This window comes from Sinohyriopsis cumingii, chromosome 14 (genome assembly GCF_028554795.1).
Source record: "Sinohyriopsis cumingii isolate HCF-2022 chromosome 14, ASM2855479v2, whole genome shotgun sequence".
Taxonomy (NCBI): domain Eukaryota; kingdom Metazoa; phylum Mollusca; class Bivalvia; order Unionida; family Unionidae; genus Sinohyriopsis; species Sinohyriopsis cumingii.
In genome coordinates this window covers 4,286,613-4,313,846 of record NC_142974.1, presented here as the reverse complement: position 1 = coordinate 4,313,846, position 27,234 = coordinate 4,286,613, and the positions used below count along the sequence as shown (strand labels likewise).

Here is a 27,234-nt window from a genome sequence, read left to right as displayed (position 1 = left end):
TAAAGACTAAATTACTTTTTATTTTTTTGTTTGGGCATATTTGAGTACAAAATAACCTGTATAAAATAAATCATCAAATGATTATACAAAATATTCTTATCCGAACAAAACTAAGCATAAAACAGTTCACACCTGTAGTACTGTCAAACAATTGTCTCGACTCTTCAATTTCAATTTTTGGGTTGCAGACTTAAACTCAGTGTTTTCCACAGGATTTTCAGAGGAGGAATGTCATGGATGATCCGGAAGGAAAGCATTCAGAGGATCAGTTTGAGCTTTCTTAACGGTGTTACACTGTTATGCTCCTGCAAAGAACTGTGCCATTTTTGTGTGCTTGCTAATTTTTTAACATTCATGTATATGAACTGATTAATTAGGGGGTCGGGAGGTGGATTTTGCGCAATTATCCATCATGAGAAAACAAAGAAAAATGTCACAAAATTTACAGAAATATCAAAATAATTTTTTTCATCCAAATGTGTTCACAGTGCTTGTAGAATGACATTTAACAGAAAGGGAAATCAAGCCATTAATGACAGACAAAAGGAATAAAGTTATTTAATCTTTCAGCTTGAAAATAACTGCAAAAATTGTTGCTTCATAACTACAGAGCTCAAAATGTTCTTTATTATGTCAATGGTATCATGTCACTTGACGCCTATGTGTACCTTAGCGCCATGAACTCAGGCAGGGACTGGATATAAAATGGCATGGCTGTGGCTTCTTTTTAAAATTAATTTTAAAAAATGTAATTCTCTTTATAATTTTAAAAAGGTATATAAAACCTTGGACAACTTTATTTACAACCTGCCATTAATTGGGTGCCAAAATTTTCCAATTTCCACCATTTTTCAAACAGTGTCATACTAAAAAAGTTACGTCATCTGTTGTTCGTGTGTTTCATAAGAGCAAATATCTTTGACTGGTGGAAATCTGAGGAATTTTTAAACACCTGTACTGTTATTTTATGGATTATTAGTGACATGGTACTTTTTCTCATACTCTTCAATGTAATGACCCTAACTTGGGGATCTGAGATATGCTTAACAATCTTCCTGAATCTAGGCAACCTGTCCAAAACGGGTAACAAGACTGATTAAATAACAAATTTCTACCCAGTCATACTGAATGTTTTAGCCTGTTGTAGTTTTTGACCCCGAGTCAGTAACAAGCCAAGTCAACTGACAATAAATAGTGTATCCAGTCCTCCAAATGCTGAATCTTAAATTGTTATAAATACTAGGATTATTTTCTCACAAACTATCTGCTCCTTCTTTTTATCCTTCAGCTGTCAACTTTCACTTATTTACAGTAAAGTTGACACTGGTGTCTGTTATCTACATTCTGCTTGTCAAATTGAGAACTTTATTCTGTGTATCAGTCAATCATATTGGCATTAAAGTATTATTCTCCCTAAATGTATTCACACACAATACTCCTTTCCCAAACTTTTATCCCTCCAAACTTATATTACCTGGATATTTGCAAAAATATTTTGGAATGTGGAATTATCAGCAAAAAAAAAAAAATGTAAAATTTCAATAATATTCAGAATGGTTTGAATCTCACTTTGATATTTTTTCAACTAAGACTGGCACATGAAACCACACAACCACCTTTAGATTTGTACATGCCTTTGGATTGTTTGGATTGTTACCTATATACAAACAATACATTTTTAAAAAATGTTAAATACTCTTATATGTCACAGGTAATCATCCCTAAAAGAGAACAAATCTTAATAATAAAAAAATGAGAATTTTTCTCTCTCCCTCCTGAAAATGATAACATTTACAGCCATAAAATATGGACTGAGATTAGGTTATCAAAATAATCTGGAAACGCTTGAATTCACTGAACTTTGTTCCTGGTAATCTGAATGACAGAGGAGGAGATTTATACAGAATACATACAAATGAAAAAGAAAAATGTACAGTTAATGTTCACATTACTTTAAGATCCTGCTATTTACAGAGAGTTTACTTAAATCCATTTATCACAAAGTGTTTGGTGTACCTATTGTATAGACGTCATAATACACAAAATTATGAAAATTATTTACAATATATTCTATGATATGCTGATATGTCAATTAATTTACAACATACAATTAGTGACAGAAGTGAAGAAAACTGTATACGTTGTAAAAAAATATCAAATTCTGATGAAATTTCTACACACAGTGACTGGATACTAAAACATGTAAGAGCTTGAATTTAAATTTTCATAAAGTTTAAAATGGAAAATAGGTCATGCACATGTAAGAGCTTGAATTTAAATTTTCATAAAGTTTAAAATGGAAAATAGGTCATGCACATGTATGAGCTTGTGTTCAAGTGTTCATATAATTCAAAATGAAAGTTTATCTATTATTTAGCAAACATTTTAAAGAAACCAACATAATTTCCATTGGAAAACACTGTGTTGAATATATTTATGTGTCTTAAGAAGTTGCATCTTTGCAGGTAGCCACTCTTGAAAGTTTGAAAACATTTTTATCTTCTGGGACACTGAAGTTAGGACTTAAGCAGGCCAATTTTTTAATACAAGAATCTTTGTTACGTTCAATTGATATTAACTTTTAATGAAAAGATAATTATGGTTTGAGACCTTGTATTAACTAACAGACCCATAATAAATTACTTTCAACCATAAACACTCAGAGATACCATATATAAACACTTGTAAGTTAAACTGGAAACAACACACAAACTGATCTACCATCTCATAACATAATGGCAAATCAGGGTCTATATTGTTTGTTATGTTCATTAATTACAACAAACTGCACATACCCAGATCTGTTGGCACATTCTGCAACAGTGGATCTGGTCTGTGCAGCCTGCAGTTGGACTCAACTTACAAGTGAATATATACAGTATTCTATTTTAAAGTAAGATAGTGTTTCAGTAAGACATTTCATTCATAAATGCATCCAACATTAATTTTAGTGAAACAAAATTATGCTCAATTACAATGCCAGTGATAATGGCACATGTCAATACAAATTATCTGTCCTACCTGAAACTCATGGCTCCGAGTTGCTGTGCCATGGGAAATAACTATATACAGCTAATGAATGTAAATCTAAAGAACATTTTCGTAAATCATGTGAATGAAGTGATATCCCCAGTTTAATGGGGATTTACTTTCAATACATCACTGAATGCCTTTAATTTATGAAATTGCCACCTCTTTATACCCTACTCATACATAATCCCAACCGTAAAGATAGCATTCACAGGTGAGATAAATCTTAATGACGATGAGCACTCAACATTACCAGGGAAGAAACTCTGATAAAGGAAACGAGGCAATCAGATCAAACAAAAATCTCTTTTTTTTTATAAAGTACAAAATATGGAATATGTCAAAATTTACACAAATGACTCTCCAACTCTGCTCCCAGTTCCTCCACCACTTTCTGTTCCTGTGCCCTGGTGAGGTGCCATGCGCAATTCCTTTTCAATTTCCGAACTTGGTTCTTCAAAAAGTTTGTCTTTCAAAATCATGGATTTGATGAATAGACAGATACCTGCAAAGGCCATGAAGAAACCAGATAATACGTTAAAGCCATACGACCATGACAGATAGTTCATCCAGGGACGAGGGAAGTAGTTCTCTTGACGGGCCATCTCAGCAAAGACAAGTGACACGATGAAGACAAACAGAGCTGGAAAGATCAAAATAAAAGAACATTATTCTTTTGGTATTGTTATGCAAAGGACAGAGATGAGGCCTAAAAAATATTGTAAAAATCTTTGGATTGAGGTACCTGAGCATTATAACATAACTCACTGATATCCATCATATCTCACTTGCACAAATTTTTATATGACTCAAAATTGTTACAATGTTGACATCAACATTTCTAACAGAAAAGAGACAGCCATGTTTTGCCATTCGCCAACACAGGTGAGACAAAATCCATAACCTCCATTTGCCAACACAGCTGAGACAAATTTTATAGCCTCTCTCATAGAAACAATATTAAATTCATTCATCATTATCACATCATGACAATGCAGTCCTTTCAGTCTAGACCAATTGTATCCTCAAATCATTAGAGAGCTATCACCAGTGAGATTGCCTGCTTCCAGGACCTCCATTTCCTGGTCTTAGACCTTATGCATTTTAAATCTGTTAACTATTGTTAACATACTAGTGTTATGTGTTTAGGCTCGAATAAACAGTAACACAGAAAGAGTGACAACAACAAGCTTTTTAAAATTTAACAAGTAATTTATTTTCCTGGAAAAATTCTGTAAAAATGAAAAAAGGAGAACTTATGGTTTCAAGAATCCAATCCAGAAATAATCTAAGAATAATCCATGAATTATTTTGCAAAAGTCCTAGAACAAATGTTCTAATAATTTCATGTTCGAATCCTGGTGGAAATACAATAATGGCACTCCGGTGTTAGAAATCCAAATTTAACTTGTAAGCAATTTCTTACCAAAAATTTCTGTCTGTGCACTCCTCAAAATATTTCCAGAGAAAAAAGCATTAATTCCTTTGAAATCCAAATGGTCTGAAGATAATTAACTCAAAATCTGGCAACAACAAAGAAAACAACTTGATACCAAGTGTAAAAGCCAAAAACTGAGAAATATCTCTCTACACATTTCTATTAAAACTAACAAATACGTAGTTATGGAAAGACCAGAACTGTGAAATCAAAATGGGGGGGGGGGGGGGTCATGTGATCATGTTTTTTGTCACTTACACAAAAAATGATCCTGACGAAAACCAATCATTTTCCAATAAGAAATAAAAAAGCTTGTTACATCTTAAACCCAAAGCCCCATCATGACCCTGACAACAACCAATCATTTTAAAATAAAATAGAACTGTGTTTACTAATTTTGAATCAAGGTCAGCATACAGGGCAACACCTGGTGTTTATGAAAAGAATGATTCAGGTCAACCAATTTTCTGGAAAAATATCATCTCCAGTGAATAAATGTACATTATAATTGCATATAATAGAATACAAAATTTAAAACTGACAAACAAATTAAAATAAATATGAATTAAATCAGATATACATAACACTAAACTCTGAAGTTTTCCAGAAAACATGGTCCTTGGCTTCCATTTTCAAAATTCTAGACAGCTCTGTCATTTTTATCTAAATGCATCTTTCATGTCATTGTGTCTGTAGCATTAATATGCATTTCTGAGTCAGAGGTGACAGATACAATTTAACCATGCTTTTATGACTAGACAATCCCAATGCTTTTGACACATTGCATAATTAGTCTTACTGCACAATAAGCTGCACTGCCTGTGGAGGGAGGTCTTGGAGCATTATGATGTCATTTTCAGGTAGGCAATTGTTTCACCATCTGGATAGTTCAGCTTGACATGAATTATGTTCAACCAAATCGTACAATGGCCCTAGAACATGCATCATTACATAATTGTTTCAACCTTAAAAAAATATTGTGGTAAATTATCTTGATCCACTTGTCCATACAAATGGTGATCCAAGGGTTGTAACATGGCATCTGTTACACATAGACTGTCTTAACATTTTTGATGCCTGCATACAAAAAAAATTCATCCAAAATGTGTTTTACAACTATTCACTTAAATTATTTACACACTGTATACTCTTGATTAAAAGTTTGAGTCCAACTTCAAACTATACATACCAAGATCTATCCTGTCCATTAGGAGTAATTGGTAGAACGAAGATCCTGATCTGCCTGCATAATGTGATGTTAGGTTAGGGTACATGCTGACTGCAGCTAGACTCGGCCTATGTAAGTGTGCATTTATGCGGTGTAACCGCTCTTTATACATTTTTGAAACTTGTATAAAATGGCCTTTTACTGTAGGTGTCCAAAATGGCACTGCAGCTCAAGGAAGAAGTGGCTGCAAATGCCTGTACAAAAAAAATCATCCGCTTAACTTACCACCATACATACCTAGTTTTTTATTACCACCTGAGTTACCATCATACATGTCTGGTGTTGCATAACACCTAACTTAGCACCATACCAATTCTAATTTGACTGTTTCTGTAAGGGAATTGATTTTTTTCTCTATAAATTTGACCAGTTTTTAGTAAGGTGTAACAAAATATGTACTGCTATTGTAAAGTTGGCAACCGTATTTAAAAAGTTTGATATTTGACATTGATGCAAGGAAGGTAAACATTATGTTCAACTGAAAGATTTGTTAAGTACAGATAAAACTGTTAACCTCCAGCAAACTTTTCCAAACCATATGCAGCTCAATGACTTGTTGCTATCTCTCAACTTGATATAGTTCTTTGAATTTGTTTTTCCAGTTCACGAGAGCAATATCTCATATCGACACACTATGTCCAATAAATGCTTGTACATGTATTTATAACAATCTGAATATTATTTCTTTTTCTTTTGTACTGATTATTAAAACATTTTAAGCAGCTTATTTCTTCTTTCGTCTTCAATATCTATAACCTGCTGGCCACCCTTTTTGAAACATTCTATCATCAAGTTTGATCATGCAGATGCTTTGTATGAATAAATATGTGCAGTTTAAAGTGTCTGAAGTAATGTGACTAAAATCTGTGTGTTTCCCAGACTACCTACACTAAATCTAAATGAAACCTGGATCCAAATCAAATACAAATGAGCCAATGATCCAGATTTTACCGCTGCAATCAAATTTCTGTAGTTTTTGCTTTCATTATGCAACTCCATATTTTAAGGGCATTTTTGTGTGAATGTGTTCGTGTGTGATTTGGATTTTTAACGTAGCTCTAACAACACTGGACAACAAATTTTTACAAAAGTCATGTTACTGAAATAAAATTAGTCAATTCTTATCAATTTGTATGTGCTGAACACGAATATGACAGTCAAATTGCAAAATTGGCTCTAGTTTTTTTGTAATCTGCAAGAAATTAATGTTTACATAACGAAATGCATTCCAATAGTAAAAGGTCAACTGTAATAGCCTACCTATAAAAAATCAAGTCATTGACTACATCTTAGATTTCTTCGCCTGTCTCTTGTACAGCTGTTCGGGAGCATCTCTGAGGAGTGTCCAGCAGTAGTCAGCCAGCATTGTAGTGGACCATTTTCCCTGGTATCTTTGTTCCATTGTTGCGATATCTTGATGAAAACGTTCGCCGTGTTCATCACTAACAATACCACAGTTGCTAGGAAAGAAATCCAAATGGGAATGAAGGAAGTGAATCTTTAGAGACATATTGCAGCCAAGTTTCTTATACTTCATCAACATGTCTTCTACTAGTTCCTTATAGTTTTCTGCCCTAACATTTCCGAGGAAGTTTGTAGAAACTAGGCGAAAAGCATTCCATGTTTGTTTCGCGTCACCTTCCAGCAAGTTGTTGAACTGGTCATCTTTGAAAAGCTCTCGAATCTGAGGACCCACAAAAACTCCCTCTTTAATCTTTGCTTCGCTGAGTCGAGGGAATTTTTCATGCAGGTATCGGAATGCTGGCAAAGTCCGGTCAATGGCTTTCACGAAGTTCTTCATCAATCCTAGTTTGATGTGAAGGGGTGGTAGCAAGATTTTCTGAGCCTCAACCAGAGCTGGGTGTTGGATATTCTTCTCTCCAATGGCTACATTCTGCCTGTGAGTCCATTCCTTCCTCATGTAGTGCATTTCCCTTGCTCGGCTATCCCACTCGCATAAGAAACACATGTATTTTGTATATCCTTGCTGCAGTCCCATTAAAAGGGCAACTACCTTCAAACCACAGAGGTGCCAGCTGTACTTGTTATACTCAATGGAATTCAGTAGCTGCCTTAAGTTATCGTATGTCTCTTTCATGTGGACAGCATACGCTACTGGAATAGATGGAAGAATGTTTCCATTGTGCAAAAGCACAGCCTTGAGACTCAGTTTCGAAGAGTCCACAAATAGTCTCCATTCTTGTGGGTCATGAGTGATTTTTAAAGCATTCATGAGGCCCTCAATATCGGAACAGAATATCAGATTACTTTCCTTTCTGAAGAAAGGCTCCAATTGCTGGTGGCGCTTTCGATATGCAGTAATTGTGACATCTTCTTCTAGAAGATTCCATTGTTGGAGTCTTGATCCTAGCAATTCTGCCTTGTTCTTTGATAAGTCCAAATCACGAATCAGGTCATTTAGTTCTTCCTGTGTTATTCTGTGTGGGGTTGATGATGCACCACAGTGAAAATCTGGATCACTGCATGCTGATGGACCAGGAGAAGAACAGGTCGACTCACCTTTGTCTTCGTCAGATGAATCAAGAGAATATTCTGCTGGAGGTTCTGGAATAGGAAGTCCCTCACCATGTGGAACTGGTCTCAATGCAGACGGCATGTTTGGGTAGACTATTCTCGACTTCTTTCGCTTCGTTATTCCGCCGGAAAGAGGAGGAACCAAGCAGAAGTAACAGTCATTTAGGTGGTTGCTTGGCTCTCTCCACACCATTGGGACTGCAAACGGCATTGATGACCTTTTGCAATTCAACCACTGTGAAAGCTGTGTTGTACATGTAGCACAGCATATATGCGGAGCCCAAGGCTTGTCTTGGTCACCAACCTTGCATCCGAAGTAAAGATGATATGCCTTCTTCACTTGAGAATTGATACTTTTCTTCTGGTTGGCAAATGTCACTTCCCCACAAATATAGCAAAAATTGTCCGCGGTATTAACACACTTTCGAGGCATTACTGTTCTTTATTGTACGTAAATGGATAAAATAATAAGTTTTATGTAACAGTAGCTTGAACTGTCTCGCACAACGTCTAAAATATTTTAAATGCTGAACCTATCTGATTGGGCTTTATATAGTACACTGCTTACGTCAGCTTCAGCAGCCGCCTGGCATTAGTATAATAGGCCTACACATGTATAGTACACTGCTGACGTCAACTTACTTCAGCAGCCGCATGGCATTAGTATTGCATTGCATCAGAAAATGATGCAATCAACTGTGGATGATGTGAGCATGATGGTATTATGCAATGTTACATCATTATTCCGGATGTTGCTGCAGTCCTACTGGAGAAATTTACACAGTGAAACATAGAAAATGAGGTATATGAATATCTTCAAAACGAGAGCCAATACAAATTTTTCACGGTTATATTCGTGTTCGGCACACCAAAATACTACAGATTAGGGCCTTTTCAAGTCAGTAATGATTTCACTGTTGACCAGTGCAATTTTTCAGTCATATCGCTACGATGTCTGCAGTGTGGCAGTTTATAGTGATGTCCTGCACTGGGGCATCATGCCGCAGACATGTAGCTTGATGTCCCACCCAGTCACATTATCGTGACACCAGGTCAACCAGTCCTAACACTAACCTCTTAATGCTGAACACCAAGCGAGGCAGCTGTTAGTACCATTTTTGTAAGTCTTTGGTATGACTCGGCCGGGGATCGAACCCATGATCTCCTACATCCGAGAGGGACGCTCTAACCACTAGGCCACTGAAGCGGTTGGGCATTTTTTTTTTAAAGACCTATGGCAAAATTGTAATGGTTATGCCTGCAGACCTGGTGTTTCTTCAGTATCCAAATTAACTTCATGAATAACTTCCCATTGTACGTGCCTAGTGTCTCACTGCCACCTAAATCTAAGTTGAATCATTGCCAAAAATGGAACTTACATGTGTTTTATTCAGCACAACTATATTCAAATATGACAGAATGTACCTTCAAAAGCATAGACAAAGGTAGACAACTCTTGTAATTCGAACAGATATCATTGTGATATTGTTTATAACATTTCTAGAGTGCACTTATTATATTAAAATTAATTTCACAGTAATTTACCTAAATCCAAATGTCTTAAGCACAGTGTACGTCTTGTGTCAAATGCATTGTATGAAGCCAAGTCTTTATCACTGTTCCGGTGGCCTAGTGGTTAAAGCGTCCTCCTCGGATGTGGGAGGTCATGTGTTCGATCCTCGGCCTAGTCATACCAAAGACTTACAAAACTGGTACTAACTGTGCCTCACTTGGTGCTCAGCATTAAGAGGTTAGTGTTAGGACTGGTCAGCCTGGTGTTAGGATAATGTGACTGGGTGGGTCATCATGCTACATGTCTGCGGCATGATGCCCCAGTGCTAAACATCACTATAAACTGGCACACTACAGACATCATAGTGATATGACTGAAAAATTGCTAAAGCCATGTTAAAAATCCAAATCACACACACACAATTCTTTATGGTTGTAGTTTTACAATTTTCACAACAGACTAAAACATTCCAAAAATTTACTTCAAGAATTTAATGTGAAAGTGTATAGACATATATGGTTCAAATGCCCAACATTTCAAATAAAATGTTTAGCTATGGATTGATATGTTGAAATTTTTTCAAAGCATATGCTTGACAAACACTGATAATTCTGATAATTCCTGATAAACATTGATATGCTTGACAAACACTGGTATGCCTGAAGAACACTGATGTTTGATCAACACTGATATGCTTGATGAACACTGATGTCTGATGAGGACTGATATGCTTGATACACACTAATATGCCTTATAAACACTGATGCTTGATACACTGATAGGCCTTATAAACACTGATGCTTGATACATACTGATAGGCCTTATAAACACTGATGCTTGACATACACTGATAGGCTTGATACACACTGATGCTCGATACATACTGATAGGCCTTACAAACACTGATGCTTGATACACACTGATAGGCCTTATACACAGTGATGCTTGATAAACACTGATAGGCCTTATAAACACTGATGCTTGATACACAGATAGGCCTTATAAACACTGATGCTTGATATACACTGATAGGCTTGATACACACTGATGCTCGATACATACTGATAGGCCTTACAAACTGATGCTTGATACACACTGATAGGCCTTATACACAGTGATGCTTGATAAACACTGATAGGCCTTATAAACAGTGATGCTTGATACACAGATAGGCCTTATAAACAATGATGCTTGATACACACTGATGCTTGATACACACTGATAGACCTTATAAACACTGATGCTTGATACACACTGATGCTTGATACACATTGATAGGCCTTATAAACACTGATGCTTGATACATACTGATAGGCCTTATAAACACTGATGCTTGATACACATTGATAGGCCTTATAAACACTAATGCTTGATACACACTGATAGGCCTTATAAACACTGATGCTTGATACACACTGGTAGGTCTTACAAACAATGATGCTTGATAAACACTGATGCTTGATACACAGACAGGCCTTATAAACAATGATGCTTGATACGCACTGATGCTTGATACACACTGATAGGCCTTATAAACACTGATGTTTGATACACATTGATAGGCCTTATAAACACTGATGCTTGATACACATTGATAGGCCTTATAAACACTGATGCTTGATACACACTGATAGGTCTTACAAACACTGATGCAAACTATTTTGACATCAGGCAAGTCAAATTTTTCAAAGTAGCTAGTCAGATTGATTGATTGATTGATTGTTTTTTAACGGCGCATCAGCACTTTTAGGCTATTTAGCACCAAACAAAGTGTTATTTGTATAATCTTTCAAAAATTATAAAAGGTCCTATATCGACCAGCGATATAAAAGAACAAATGGTTGAAATTAAAAACGGTAAGATGGTAACGGTGCAAAATAAAGCTTCCCGATCAACGGGAGATGTAAAAAAGATGAACAGGTATTAAAATGGGACGGTATATATATTGCATAAAACTGCACAAGGTGATAGCATAAAAGTCAGAGTTTAGAGTAAATATTTATGGCTTTCAGAAACTCTATAGTACGAGTGATGTTTATAGTATCAAAAAGTTCTTTCATGTCATGCACAATGTAATAACGATCGCGCGTTGGTTGTAGGTCAAAGCACTCTATCATAAAGTGCTTGACAGTGAATGGTTCATTGCAAGAAACGCACTCTGGTGGGTCTTCACCTTTTAGTATGTGGGTGTGGGTGATATAAGTATGACCAATTTGGATTCTTGCAATGACTACCTCCTCCCTACGAATGGTTCTGTAGGAAGGAGTCCATTCTCCTAGAGTTGGTTTGATTGCGTGAAGTTTGTTATTTACAGCATCATTCCATGATGCCTGCCACTTCTGACTTAAGAACTTTCTGATACAAGGTTTAAAATCAGTATAAGGTATTTTAAAATCAGATGGTTGTTGAGAAAAGGCCATTTTAGCAGCGCGATCTGCTTTTTCGTTACCTTTAATACCAATGTGGCTAGGTAACCAACAGTATATTATATTGTGGGAGACACTCAGCTTGGTATTTTTGACGAGTATGTTTTTCAATAATGGGTTCTCCAGTTTTCTATTGTGTAGTGACTGGAGTACTGATAGCGAGTCGGATAAGATGATACAGTTTAAAATACGGTTCTTTTCTATATGTTGCAGAGCAAGGTCTATTGCTCTGATTTCGGCTGTAAAAATTGATGCTCCATTTGGTAAGCGAACTTGCGTTGTGTGATTTCCACAAACAAAGGCTGCAGCAGCCTTTTCCTCATCCTTTGATCCATCAGTGTAAATTCTGGTGTAGTTTTTAAATTTGGTGAGTAGTTCATGGTAAGAGTTGTGGAAGATAGAAGGGTTTGTTTCGGACTTTTTCCCATCGTGTAGCGTAAAACGTACTTTTGGTTGTTTAATTAGCCAGGGTGGTGTTTCGGAGATGGATGTTTTCTGAATTTTTGAAAGATCTATATTTGTAGTGTCAAGGCTGGATGATATTCTAATGCCAAAGGAAGGTATGGCGTTTGGTTTATTTTCGTATAAAGTTTTGTATTTGGGTTGAAAAACAGCCGAAAAAGCAGGATTCAGAGGGTTTGATTTTAATTTGAGAGCATACTGTGCGGAAAGCATTTCTCTACGATGCGATAACGGTGGTTCATTCGCCTCAACTAGAAGGCTTTCACACGGGGATATTTTAAATGCTCCCAGAGCCAGTCTTATTCCCTGATAATGAATTGGATCAAGCATTTTAAGATACGATTTTCTGGCAGAACCATACAGAACGCAACCATAGTCTAGTTTGGAGCGAATAAACGTTCTATATAAATTTAGGATGACTTTTCTATCAGCACCCCAGTCAGTGTGCGCTACTTCTTTAAGTAGGTTAAGTGCTTTTAAGCATTTAGCTTTTAAGTTCTTTAGGTGTGGAATAAAGGTCAGTTTTCTGTCAAAGATTATACCTAAAAATTTGGTTTCCTCAACAACTGGAATAGGTGTTCCATCCAGTGTGAGGTTCGGTTCATCGTGATGTTTTCGTAGCTGACAGAAATGCATGCATACCGTTTTTGATTTCGAGAATTTGAAACCGTTTGCATTGGCCCAATTTTGAATTTTGTTTATATTTTGCTGCAGTTGTCTTTCAATTGTATGCATGTGCTTTGACCGATAACATATTAGAAAATCATCAACGTATAACGAACAATCCACACCAGGAGTCAAACACTTGGTGATGCTATTAATTTTGATGTTAAAGAGCGTCACAGATAAAATACTGCCCTGGGGCACACCCATCTCTTGCTCGTGCAGATCTGAGAGGGTAGAGCCCACTCGTACTTTGAATTCTCTGTCGGAGAGAAAGTTGGATATGAAAGAGGGCAGACGGCCTTTTAGACCTAGATCGTTCAAGTCATTTAGTATCCCGTACTTCCATGTCGTGTCATAGGCCTTTTCTAAATCAAAGAAAACCGCTACTAAATGTTCTTTCTTAATAAATGCATCGCGAATGAATGTTTCTAGTCTAACCAGATGATCATTGGTGCTCCGGCCATATCGAAAGCCACTTTGGAAAGGATATATTAAATTGTTAGTTTCCAAATACCAGACAAGCCGAGAATTGATCATTCGTTCCATTGTTTTGCACACACAGCTTGTGAGTGCAATTGGTCGATAGCTGTTGGGGTCTTCGCTATCTTTACCGGGTTTGGGGACTGGTATTACAGTTGCTTCTTTCCAGATTTTTGGTATATTACCAGTAATCCATAAATCATTGAAGAGTTTCAAAAGAGATGTTAATGATGATTCTGGAAGGTGTTTTAGAAACTGGTAATGTATCTCGTCAGGCCCGGCGGATGTATCATGGGTCTTATCTAAAGCCTCCCTAAGCTCCGATAGTGAGAACAATTGATTATAACTTTCCGAGTTGTTGGATGTGAATTTTAAACGTGACTTTTCTTTTTGAGTTTTAAGTTTTCGGAAGGCTTCTGAATAATTAGATGATGAGGAATTTTTCGAGAAACTGTCAGCAAGAATATTTGCAATGTCATGTTTTGAACTAAAGGTGTTATTGTTCAGTGTCAGATGTCGGAGAGGGTTTTGCTTTCTCTTTCCGTTTATTTTGCGTATAGTGTCCCAAACTTTTTTAACAGAGGAACGAGAGTTTAAAGAAGAAACATACTTCTTCCATGATGCTCTTTTACTTTCTTTGATTATGCGGCGAGCTTTGGCCCGGGCAATGCGATATATATTTAAGTTTTCGGGCGTCGGTTGATTATTAAATTTCCTTAATGCTTCTCGGCGTAGTTTAATGGCTTCCTTACATTCCTTAGTGACCCAAGGTTTTTGGGTTCTTTTACAATATGGCGAGGACTTGGGAACGGATTCTTCTGCAATCTCTATTAAAATAGATGTAAAATGCTGAATGGTGTCGTCAAAATTGAAAACTGTATCCTCATTCAGCCTAGTTTTACAGTGTTTCAAACTTGGCCCAGTCGGCCTTCTTTAAATTCCATTGTGGAATTACTTCATCGACTGTAGAGTTAAGATTTACAAGAAAGATTGGGAAGTGATCGCTGCTGTGAAGGTCATCAGCGACCTTCCATTCATAGTCCAAAAGCAGCGAAGGAGAACAAATTGTCAAATCGATGCTTGTGTATGTACCCGTACCTGGGTGTAAATATGTAGGTGTTTTGGTATTATATAGACACAGATCATGTCTAGAAATAAAGTCTTCAACTTTGTGACCTCTGTCACTTATATGATTTGATCCCCATAAAATGTTATGGGCATTAAAATCCCCGAGTAAAACAAAGGGTGCGGGAAGCTGTTGAACAAGATTGTTGAGTTCGTTTGGTACTAGGTTAGTGTTTGGTGGTAAATAAATAGAGCAAAATGTAATCACTCAATGTAGAGTGACGCTTACAGCAATGGCTTGTAAATTGGTGTTTAAATGAATGAAGCTATGAGGTGCTCTGTTGTTTACAATAACAGAAACTCCTCCTGATGCCCTATCAACATTTGGAGAGCAGCTGTTAAACAGGAAGTAGTTTTTAAATGTGATATTGTCCGTATCTTTCAAGAATGTTTCTTGAAGGCATAGTACCGCAGGATCATGTTCGTTTAAAAGCAGGAGAATATCATTGTAATTTGCTTTAAGTCCTCGACAATTCCATTGTATGATAGTGTTTTTCATTATAAATTTAAATTAAAGATTGTGGAGCTAGGTTAGACCTTTCGCAGAGGGAATTTGTTTGGTTATTTCTCTGGAGGAAGTACGGGGGTGAATTTTTTGTTTGTAGGTCTGGAGTTCCCTTGGGCGCATGGAGCAGATTCTTCTGCATCCATGCTCTCGATGTCTCCAAACCTGTTATAAAGTTTGATGGGGTCATCTGACCCCTTTTGTTGCCTGTTTCCGTGAGATTTTTTACTTTTTGGTGATTTAGGTTGTTGGGTATTATTTAATGTAGTCTGAGTAGATGCCGTGTTTTTCTGTGCTTGGTAATGGGGGGTGTTTGAATTTGGTGTTGAATCGGGTGCTTCTGTTTGTGTTTGAGCGTCCTTCGTTGTTTTAGGATTGCTCTTCACTACAGTGGAGAAGGATGGGCCAGGATGGGCTGTTTTTGCCTGTACAATTTTTCTGGCTTCTGGATAGGGAATATTATTTGTGTATTTTACCCTCTGAATTTCCTTCTCCTGTTTCCAGGTATCGCAATCCTTGGAATTTGCGTGGTGCTCTTTTCCGCAGTTGACACAATGCGGAGTTGCTCTACAATCAGATTCCTGATGAGCATTGTCTCCGCATCGGCCACATATTTGGCTCTTGGAGCAGCGGTCTTCGTGATGGCCGTATTTTTGACACTTATAACACCGAAGGGGGTTGGGAATGTAAATCTCTACCTTTACTTGCAAAAAGCCAACTTTTACCACTTTGGGTACAGTTGGCCTGTTGAAGGTGAGTACTATGGTGTTGGTGTCCTGCAGATTGTTATTACGTTTAATACGTATTCATCGGACTGCAGTGACACCTTCACCTTTCATTCCTTTGATGATGTCAGCGTCGGTGACTCCAGCCAAGTCACAGCAGCGAATCACGCCTTTGGACGTATTCAGTGTGGTGTGAGCGAATGAGGTTACTGGGATATCAAAGAACATCCTCATTTTCCTGATATTGTCTGATTGACCTCGTCGCTCACACTCAATAAGAAGACAACCCGATTTCAACTTTTTAACACTTTTGGGTGTGCCAATCGATCCTGTGATAGTCTTTTCGATGACAAATGGAGATAGTGCGGCAAGCGGTTTCGTGGCATCTTTTGACTGTATGACCATGAAGCGTGGAAATGACTCCACACTACATGGTTCATCGTCAGACTCTGATAAGGGTTTCGATCTTTTATTTTGATTTTTTTTGGAATTATCCATGATGGCTAGATTAAAAATTCAGCACCCGTGCTCCCCACCCACCAAGGAGCCCAACAAGGGGACACTTTTCAAGTGCCAGGGATACACAAATGCCATACTCAGTTGATAAAATTACCTCTGATTGACCTTGAAGTCGCCAATTTCTAAGGTCGGTAAAATTACCCCCCGATTGACCCGTGAAGCCACCGCCTTCTAGGAAGCCTTCTAAGACTTGGAAAAGGGAAATATAAAGGAAAAGAATATAGGGGCAACGGTGGTATCAAGAGAGATACAAGGAGAGAGAGAAAGAAGGTGAGAAAGTTAATAAAGACCTCCTAGGGCTCGGCGTGACCAGCCGATTTGTCGGAACCGGGCCCATCCCGACCACCCGTCTAAGAGAAGTAGAGGCCAAAGTAGTGTATTGCAGGGAAAGCCACTGCTCAACTACCAGGATCCTTTCCTCCCCCGACACGGGACGCAACCCACGGCAAACAGGTTGCCTCTACTTAGTCGCCTTTTACGACACGTAGCGAGGCACGTCGGGCCAATTCTACAACCCCGGACCCGCAGGGGGGGTAGCTAGTCAGAGAAAAGTGCTTTTTACCCATTGTTAAAAGTATGGCAAATCCATATTTTCATGCTCTAATCACTTTCTCAACCTTTATCTGACCATTCATGCCCTTGGGTGACCTGAATACTTGATTCAATCCCCTTTCAGGTAGAACTTAACATTCTGTATCACACCTACTGGTGGTCATTGATAATTGGTTCATACAACTGGTTCACGTGTGCACGTTCAGTTACCACTTTACTGTATTTTTGGGACAGGCCACCTAACTTTTTGGACCCGTTTCTTTTCACCTGAAATTCGCCCTTGGTCGGAATCCGATTTTATGTCTGGCTGGCTTTAGATCTAAGGCAGACTGATCTGAACTGCACACAGACAGGTGAAACTTTGCAAAAAGTAGGATAAGGTGGGCATTTGGGATAAAGAGGTGGTCTCGATCGAAAAATGTTGGGTACATTAGCAAAAAAACTTTTACCCTTATGCTCATGGGCGAGCAAAATAACCAATAAAAAACAATGTTTCTGACACAACCAGGCATTAGGCTGATGGTAAATCTCTTGGAAGTCAATGTATTAGGATGTATTCAGAAAGTCTCCAAAATGTGTTTCCTACTCACATTTCAGGCAAAAATGACAAAAACCTCCAAGGCTTAATGACTTAACTCAAACCAGATCCTCAGGTATGGCTCACTCTGATTTTAATCCAGTAAGTCAAATTCAATTAATGAAAGGAACTTTAACGACATTAAGGCTGGTTTCTGTACTGAACTGAATAAATGACAATAATGATCCTTTAAGTTTTGATTATAGATGAGTAACATTGTTGTGAAATATTGCGTTTAAAACTAACAATTACACTGATTAATTAGCTGTCTCTTTTCGATGGAATGTATGTTATAATCACTTTAAAGTAGTTGTCAGGCAAAATGATATTTACAGGGTTCATACTGAACTCTAAATGATAAACTGAAAGACTTTTCCCAAACTTTCAAAGACCAAAAACATTGATTTCCAAGACATATTTTTGCTAACATTTTGTATACAGCTTATATGAGAAAACAACAAATGCAAAATTCTACAATACTGTTTAATGATCAAATTCAAACTATAATTAATTTCCTAAAAGTGCTTTGTAATCATCTGGAAGATAGGTTAACAGTCACTGTTATTTCAGAAATATGTAACTTATAAGTTATGCATCAGATTTAATACAAAATAAATTGTTCTCTTAACGGACATCAGCACTGCTTTAAATGCGTTATTATAGTTGCTGTTTTTTCTCTTCAATCATTTTGGAAAGAAAAGCCACCTCTGTCATCTTGTGATAATAATAATAATAATAATAATGACTTTGTATATCGCCAAATGTTTAGAAGCTCTAAGTGCTTTACAACATTTGATTAAAAAAAACTAAAAACATATAATAATATGATTACGAAAAACAAACACCATAAAACAAAAAAAATGTGCTAAAAATAGTTATGGTGCTGACTTCCTTTGATGAAGGGTGTAGCTAGCTCGCTTTGATGAAGAGTGTGTGTTACTGAAGTTGCTGCAAAGGTCAACTGTGGATGGCCAAACAAATGCTCATTTGTTATTGTGGCGACAATGAAACTGAACGGGTCATCAAAAGAAAGAAACCAGGAAATCTCAACTTTAGTCTGACTATACATACCCATTTGTTTGTAACCCTCCCCCCCCACCGATTTCATTAACAAAAAAGTTTAATGTGATAAAAAATGCACAGAACTAAGTCAATTGAATCAATGATTTATAATTTATAACCTTACTGTGACCAGAATGGCACTAATGTTGTGTGACCAGAATGGCACTAATGCTGGCATCCCTGCACCTTTCATGCTTCATGGACTTTCCATACTAACATGGTGCCTTATTGCGTACACTATGGGCTACTTAATTTCCATCAGACGACATAATGACATAGTTCATCCTATTCAGTAACTGCTGGATAATTCCGTAAATTACGATGATGTTGAGAGTTTGGAATTATATCCCTTTGAACACATGAACATAGAAATTAAACTGCTTGTTAAATCCATGTGAAAGGCAAATTTGTTGCTGTCATTCTTTTTCTTTGCTTGATTCCACATTGTAAATATCAGAAGCAGATGACATTTGTATGTACATCTGTAGTCGTGCACACACCTCGTTGCTGAAAATGGACTTGTCCAGTTACTGGAAATGAATCTTAAGTATGTCCATTATATTGAAAATTTTTGTTAAGCATGAAACACACAGATTTTGACAGTGTTAGGGCCACTCTACTCACAGCCAGATTATAAATTATAAATCAATGAATGAATGGACTAAGTTCCTTGCACTTCTCATCACATTAAAGGTTTCCATTATTGAACTCGGTAGGGTGGGGGGTGGGGGTTGTATAGTCAGACTATACAGCCAAATCCAACAGCCTGGGACAATTTTATTTGTGATTATTGAAAGAAATTTAAAAAATTGGGTTTATTTAAATTTTCAAAGACTTTTGAAGACCTCAGGGTAATATGCTCGATTTTCCCAAACTTTCAAGGCCTTGAGAATGCTACCTCCTTTTTCCCTAACTCTCAAAGAAATTCAAGGACCGTACACACCCTGATTTACTCTGAATAAAATGACTTTAATAAACTATTTTTATAACCATGGTAAGGAAGATTCAGAGAAGAAAAATTTATGTGAAAATGGAGGGATAAAACTACCACAGATTATGAGGTAACTATTTCTCCAAAGAGATGGAAGGCTGAATCTGTGGCAGCAATAAATGTCAAAATATAACAAAACTGTGTGCGATTTCTGCAGTGTGGCAGTTTATAGTGTTGTTTAGCACTGGGACATCATACCACAGACATCTAGCATGACATCCCACCTAGTCACATTATCCTTACACCAGGCCACCAATCCTAACACTACCCTTTTAATGCTGAATACCTAGCAAGGCAGCTGTTAGTACTATTTTGATATGTCTTTGGAATGACTAGGCCTGGGTTCGAATCCACAACCTCCCGCATCTGAGAAAGACACTCTAACCACTAGGCCACCAGAGAGGTTTTAACTGAAAAACAGAAATTTTCAGCTGCATTGTGTTGATTTTTATCCCCAACATGAATTTGTGGACTTGAAAGATATGTTGCTGTTATTCTAAACAATATCTCAAAGTGGCACAAGTTGGACATTCAACCAATGTATATGTCAGTGACTCATGCACATTCCTCATTAGAGGCCAGCCCTGATGAAATGGGGCGGGGGGAGATTTGCAGGAGTTTTATTTATCTGGACGTTATTTGCAAAAGGATGACTAGGGCTTCTGATAATGTGCAAATGTGCATCCCTGACTGAATAAAATGAAAAATATTAAAATCCCATCCTTAGACTCCTGTCAGACACATTAAAAATTGCTGGCCAAAGATGATTTCCAGCTTACATTAAAGATTGAGATTGCTCGAACAAGCACCACCTCAAATTGTAGTATGGTTCTCTACTTTATATTAATCTGCTTTGCACTCCATCATAGGTATAAACAGGTTTTGGGAATGCTTAATCATAGATATTTGGGATGGAAATTTTTAATCTGGGATGCAGAAAATCACTTACACTGAAGCCCTTCATATACACTCGTTTTTAGAAACACTACATCAACATTTACATTCCAATACATGTATTATGCTCATGGCTTTCTCTGCACTAAAAACATTCAGATTAGCTAATCAGATCTTAGAATTGATGTCATGCTCATTAATTCATTTCAGAGTGTAGCTGAGTAATTAGTGCACGCGACCTTGAAAAGAAGGATTCAATTTAAATTAGAAAACTAATCCTAAAAAAAAAATATCAATACAACCGGTATTTGAAGTCACATCGTGCAAAAAACATAAATAAAAAACGATAGCCCTCATTTGATCTATAGTCCAGTGTTGATAAATATTTTTCACTAAATAATTTGCTATGATATTCATTGTCGCCAGCAGCATGTGGATTTATAATTGTTTACATGGCACATGTACATGTACTTAAAGTGGCCTAGATTTTGGTCTGCAAGAGAAAACTATGAAGGCTAACTGAGGCTACCAGGGAGATGAGGCTATTTGAAGGAAATAAAAATGTTCACAAACATCTTTTTGGCCAGATATCTAATTTCAAAGGATTTCAAGTATGCTCAACATGCTTCTGGAGGGGACTGCAAATTTGTTTGGTGGGACTCCTATTTTAGACAAAACAGGAGTCCTGGGCTCCTACTTTTGAAATCCTAGTGACAGTTCAAAGTACGCTGTTGAAAACAAAATGTTCATCAAAGCTGAAAGCTGGTACCCTGACTTTGACTAGGATGAACTTATCGCAGATGCTTGAATGAATTTTAACACATGCAAGCAAAGGAGAATGTGAACTCAGTTACTGGAACATTGATGATGAAAGAGCTCTAAATTAAACCAGAGTACTCTAATGTGTTGTACATGTCATGATGTGCTTCATTTAATCTCTCTCTCTCTCTCTCACACAGATTACTATTGAAATTTGTAAGGAACCTTCAAGGTATTGTAAGGACCCTATGCAATTCAAATGCGGGGGTCCTTGGGGACTCCCTAAAATATCACACTAGCAGACGCCCTTGAAGACTATCCTGCCATTCATTAGCAGTATTTAGAGTTCAAAGTGAAAATGAGGGCATACAAGTGGTTAAAGGATCAACCTGATTAAATTTCTGTAACACTCTTAGTGAGCACTCCACCTTCTTTCAGACTGTATTGCAAACTATTAGAAATCGTGTTTGTTTTAAGCCTGTCCAGTGTCGAGTGTGAACAAGAATTTAGTTCAATGAACTTAATCAAGACTTCATGAATTCATTAAACCAAGAAACATTATAAATTGTAATGAACATTTCAGCAATTTAACTAGATTTCTGCAAACCCAGACACAGGTATAAATTCTTAGCTTATTGCTGGTCCTGGCAGCAGACACGTACATGGGCATTTTTTCAAATACTACATCTAAAACAGATACTTAATTTAACTAAATGTGTAGTACCAGCCAGCACATTTGAAAAAAAAAAAAAAAATTCTTTTAATAAATAAATTATGTTTTAAGTTATTTGGTTTGTTATTTCTAGTGTTTAAAGTGAATACTTCTCATCAAATCTTTGCAAGTGATTACAATTTGGAGACAAGTGAAAAGTATGGTGGGACAAGTTAATTTTCTGAGACCATTTGTCCTGGACAAGTGGGTGAAAACAAAATTTGATGAGCCTTGTGGTGTGAGATTTTGAAAATTGTTGCTTGTTTGTGTGTTAAAATACCTGATGTAAAGCAGATAACTGAATTGATGATGAACATTAGGACATGTCGGTCTGCGTAGAACTTGCGGCGTGTACCCTCGCCTGCAATGTACATGATCAGCAACAGCACAATTGCCAGGTTGCATAATATCTCAAATATTCCCAAGGCCTGACAAGCTCGAAACCATGCTGAAAAATAAAAATTTTAATTTGTTTTTAAACTTTTGGAAAAAATTGAGTGATCTGGAATTTCACACCCAACTCCCATAATAGTTCACTCCCTTAAGTAATCATCTCTAGTACAGAGCCAACTGCTGGTTTGGCACTCTTATTCCCTAAAGAGTCAGATTTTTCCAACCACACAGCTGGATGATCAAGAGATGACACTTTATTAGTTACACAGAAACCTGCCTTTAATAGGCACCTTCAAATAATGGTCACTTATCTCAAGAGATATGTAAGAACCTCTGGGTTCTGCATACTTTTACCATCTTTTTTAAAATATAACTGTCCACACTGAACAAATGTTGTGTCCATTCTGCTAGATCAGAATGGACATCCAGGAAATGATTACTGGAAGTTATTGACTGATTAATAGTATTCCGATGGTCATTTTTATCTATAATTATAGTAATTTCACATTCACTGATTCCCCTCCTCTCCCATCATTTGTGCACCACAAATGTACTATTCTGCCTGTTTTCATGGATCAAACTACAACAGACTTGGCATAATATTAAAACAAGTGCCTTGAATTCATAAATTTCAAACAGCCATATTATGAAATGAATACCATGATTAATCCTTCAGAAATGACAGTCAATATTGCCAAGCCATCCATGACAGTGCAAGTTACATTATTTTTTGAGCAGTGCTGAAACAAAATTACTACTGCTGAAATCAACTCTAACATATGCAGATATTATATTGTTGTTGTTGTTCAAAGGTTTAGCGCCATTTTTCAGCACAAGATAGGCTATACATGGCTGCCAGTATTAATGGTGGAGGAAGAACCCGGGAAAACCCCGAAAGAACCACCAACGAACGAAAAGCTACTGGCAGGCTTTCCCACGTAACCACACTAGCTGAGCCATGGACTGGAACCCACGCAGGCAGAGGTGAGATGGCAGTGATCTGGAACAGTGAGCGCTTTAGACCACTCAGGGTCCCCAGATATTGTGTAAAAAGTCCCATGTAGAACAAGCACTGCAAAATAATTTATCAACTGTACCGTGAGGTTTTTTCATTTCAAACAGCTGCAAGAATTCTCTAAACTGCAGTACAAAATATACTGAACAATAGTCCACTGGATCAATACAAAGAGCAGAAAAATTTTACACCTGGCCCCATGACTAAATATATATATGTCGGATGCAAAATACTGTTTGATGGCTCAATAATTGCTACAATCTCTTAATGCTGATTTTTTCAGCACTTGATAGGCTATACATGGCGGCCAGTATTAATGGTGGAGGATGAACCTGGGAAAACCCAGAAAAGAACCACCAACACCTCTAGAAGCTATGGGCAAGCTTTCTCACATACCCACATTGGCCGAATCTCAGACTCAAACCCATGCAGACAGGTGAGATGGCAGTGACCCGTAATGGAGAGTGCTTCAGACCATTTAGCCGCTCCAGGCCCCTTCACTATTCCATAATGCTGTATTAGGATTTTAAGTAGTTCAGTATGCCGCCTGTTTCTACTCACCCAGCATCTGATTCACATTCGATGTCATTGTTTGGTTCAAAATCACTCACTGGTAACTCCATTAACATTTTTCCAGCTCCTAAATTCTGAAATACTTCCAAACCTTAAAAATAAATTGTCTTTACTACTATGTTCAATGAGTATTTGCAGAACTAAATCATCATATGAAGATAAACAATGCTCAGAACCGGCCATTTCGGGTTGTAAAGATAGCCGTATTATAAATGTACATTTGTAAAACTTTCTCAATGCAAGGTTCAAACTTCGAAACAATGCTTGTTATGAGGCCCAATGTGCCACTCAAATTTAGTTTAACAACCACTGATGTCAAGCCCAAGAAAACAGATGTGTAAGCAGTTACGAAAAAATACACTTTGCGACAAGTGCTACTGTTTCTACCATTTCTAAAAGAACTTTAGAGGTGAACGGCTAAATAAAGTTGTACACTGTGCTGACTTTTAAGGTTAGCATTAAGCAAGGTTAAATGTCAAGGATAATTTAAGGGCTAAACTAAATGCTTTTTTAGGCTGAACAAAAACCCTGTATAATGTACTAAGTGCTTCAAGTACAAGGCTAAACAGGTTCTATTAAATGCACAAATCAATTTGGGGAATTTTGTTTTCTTTTTACCCTGGTGACAAAAAGTGCTAGGGTTGGAAACAAAAAAAACAGGGACAGTTGGCCAACCAGAAACAATTCTTTTTGCCTTTTCCTATGACAGATCAGGATATTTTGTTGTTTGTGGTTTGGCTTGACCTATAAGTGGGTATATAAGGCAAGCATTTGCCAATAATCGCTCGGATTTTGGTACTTTGATACTTTTTCTCTGTTTATGTATTACGATTTACAGTACATCTCGTATCAAGTATGACAAGTGACATTATCACATGAATTGTTCTATAAATATAAAGCAGTAAATTCATATCAAAATCGTTTAGATCAAAATTAATTCTGCTTCTTATTAATATTCAAACAAATCATAGTACTTTGTTTTTATTAGTTCTTTGGTAAAAATATGTATTTTGGTGTATTTGCGGTCCTTTATTTTAGTTCTCGTTTCAAAGTAACCCATTTTTCCTTCTTTCTTTTTTACACAAAGACCCATCCATGGGGAGAGATATTTAGAGAGGAGCAGCACATTAAAAAAAGCATAATCTAACATTTTGAAATGATTTTTGCCTCACTGCTATGTAAAAATTCTCAGGTTTTTGAACGAGTTAAAAATTGCAACATTTCACATGCCGACTATCCTTCATTATAACCTTTCTACTGAATCTGCCCTAGTCGCCACCGATGTCTCACCATCTGCTATGGCAGGCATGTTAAAATTTCAATGCCCGTTACACAACGATGAAAACAAAAACAGATCTACACCCACCCACCTGCCCAAACAAATTCAGCAACCTGATACTGTACACGCTTTATTCAAGTGGATTTGATTACACGTTAAAATTAGGTCTAACTGTCTTTGCGTTTTACTTACGTGGCATGATGAAGTCTGCAACATCCCTAAAGAAAGATGAGTGAATCCACCAACACCCTACATAAGATTGCATGGTGGGATCACGGGGCTTCACGTATCCCGAAAGGCAGATGTGCCAAAGCCCCACGTTGGCGAGGGGGCTGTGAACCCTGCGCCAAGATTGATACCAATAGGGACTGACAAAAGCAATTAACTGTGCCAGAGTCCCCAAAATGCAAGCAGCCAATGCCGCCCAAAACAATCGCATTCCTGGGCTAACTTTGCCCAACGCCATCTTGAAGGTTGTTTTCTACTTGAGTAGTAGACGAATCTACTTTTCAAAGGATACAGGGGACACAGGTTAATTGAAGATTAAACGACAGGTTATTATCGACTGTGGAGTAAAACCTATGAATTAAATTTAGAAAAAGTTTATTTTAAATTCGATCAAAATAAATAAAAAATAAATATGTCTTGATTTTAGGTATGAAATGTATGGGGGAAAATCATTTTTGGTATATTTTCAGGTATGTCATTTTATTTAGGTAATGATATAAGCGACGCCAGGTAGATTGTAAATATTTTGTGTGTGAGTCAGACATAACAGCTTCATTACCTGCTGAGGACTAGGTCAGTCTCAATGAATAATAAATAATAATAATACGCACGAGGAGGTAGAAGAATGAGGGACAATAATACTAAAACTACTAAACTGAAAACAGACTTTTTATTTTAAATTTGTTTGTCCTTGAACTGAATCGATACACCAGGTAAAAAAAAAAAAATCCAGGTTAAAACAGAGATCAATATGTACATGAATATATTCAATAATTGTTTAAACTCATTTGTAAATTTGGATTTTCTGTGACCACTCCAAAGCTCGCCCCCTCCCCAAATAAATAAATAAACAAATACAAGAGATTGAAAGAAACGTGTACCGATTGTAAAGATGTTTGGGAGGTGTCTTATGACAGATTTATTTTTGTCACAATAACTATTAAGGTCAGTTTTAAAATGGTATAAGTGAAGGGGGAAAAAACACAAAAGCATAACTAATTAATTTTGGGTTTGGTATGCGCATGCTATAAATAGACAAGAATCCACTAAAAGGGCAACCATTTCTGACATTTTTAAAACTGTTTTAGAATAACTGACCTGTGCAATCTAAATTTGGTATGCATGTGCATAGGCCGGTGACTTGTTAGATGTTGTTAGTTCACTTTTGGACGTTTAACTAAAAGCCTAAACATCTACGACCCGGATTATTTTTGCTTCTGTACACTTTGGAAATTGATGATTTACAAACACCTTTTCTAAAATAGGGGTGGCAAGAGAATAAAAGTCAAATTCACAATTACATACTAGGTCTATGTTGGCTACGAATGGGTAGTCGTATGGGGCAAGCGATACAGGCGACAGCACAGGAGACGATATGAGGCGCCACAGGTGAAGCTCACCCGGGGTGCTGTTTCGTCCAACGTAAACTTGAGACGGTCGTAGTTACCAAGCAAACATTTTAACATTTGCGAATAATAAAAAGAATAATAATAAGAAATAAGAAGTCCATTTGCGTAAGAAGAACAAGAGCACTGCTTGATTGATTT

At 37.0% G+C, this 27,234-nt stretch overlaps 1 protein-coding gene across 1 annotated transcript; it reads right to left on the bottom strand.

The window, feature by feature from the left end:
* Positions 1-25,967, bottom strand: LOC149783121 (uncharacterized). The gene is made up of 3 exons (XM_089931340.1): positions 25,652-25,967; positions 22,480-22,647; positions 1-3,673 (listed from the first exon to the last, which is right to left on the bottom strand). The coding sequence occupies exons 1-3, from the start codon at positions 25,923-25,925 to the stop codon at positions 3,378-3,380; spliced, it is 738 nt and encodes a 245-aa protein (XP_089787466.1). The 5' UTR covers positions 25,926-25,967; the 3' UTR covers positions 1-3,377.
* Between the last annotated feature and the right edge of the window lie 1,267 nt (positions 25,968-27,234).

Excerpts from the sequence above, each read along its gene's own strand:
- LOC149783121 (XM_089931340.1), bottom strand. The coding sequence starts at position 25,925 with ATGGCGTTGGGCAAAGTTAGCCCAGGAATGCGATTGTTTTGGGCGGCA. Across the intron at positions 22,648-25,651 it reads TGCAGACTTCATCATGCCAC|CATGGTTTCGAGCTTGTCAG; the intron begins GTAAGTAAAACG and ends TTTATTTTTCAG. Across the intron at positions 3,674-22,479 it reads AGTTATCTGCTTTACATCAG|CTCTGTTTGTCTTCATCGTG; the intron begins GTATTTTAACAC and ends TGATCTTTCCAG.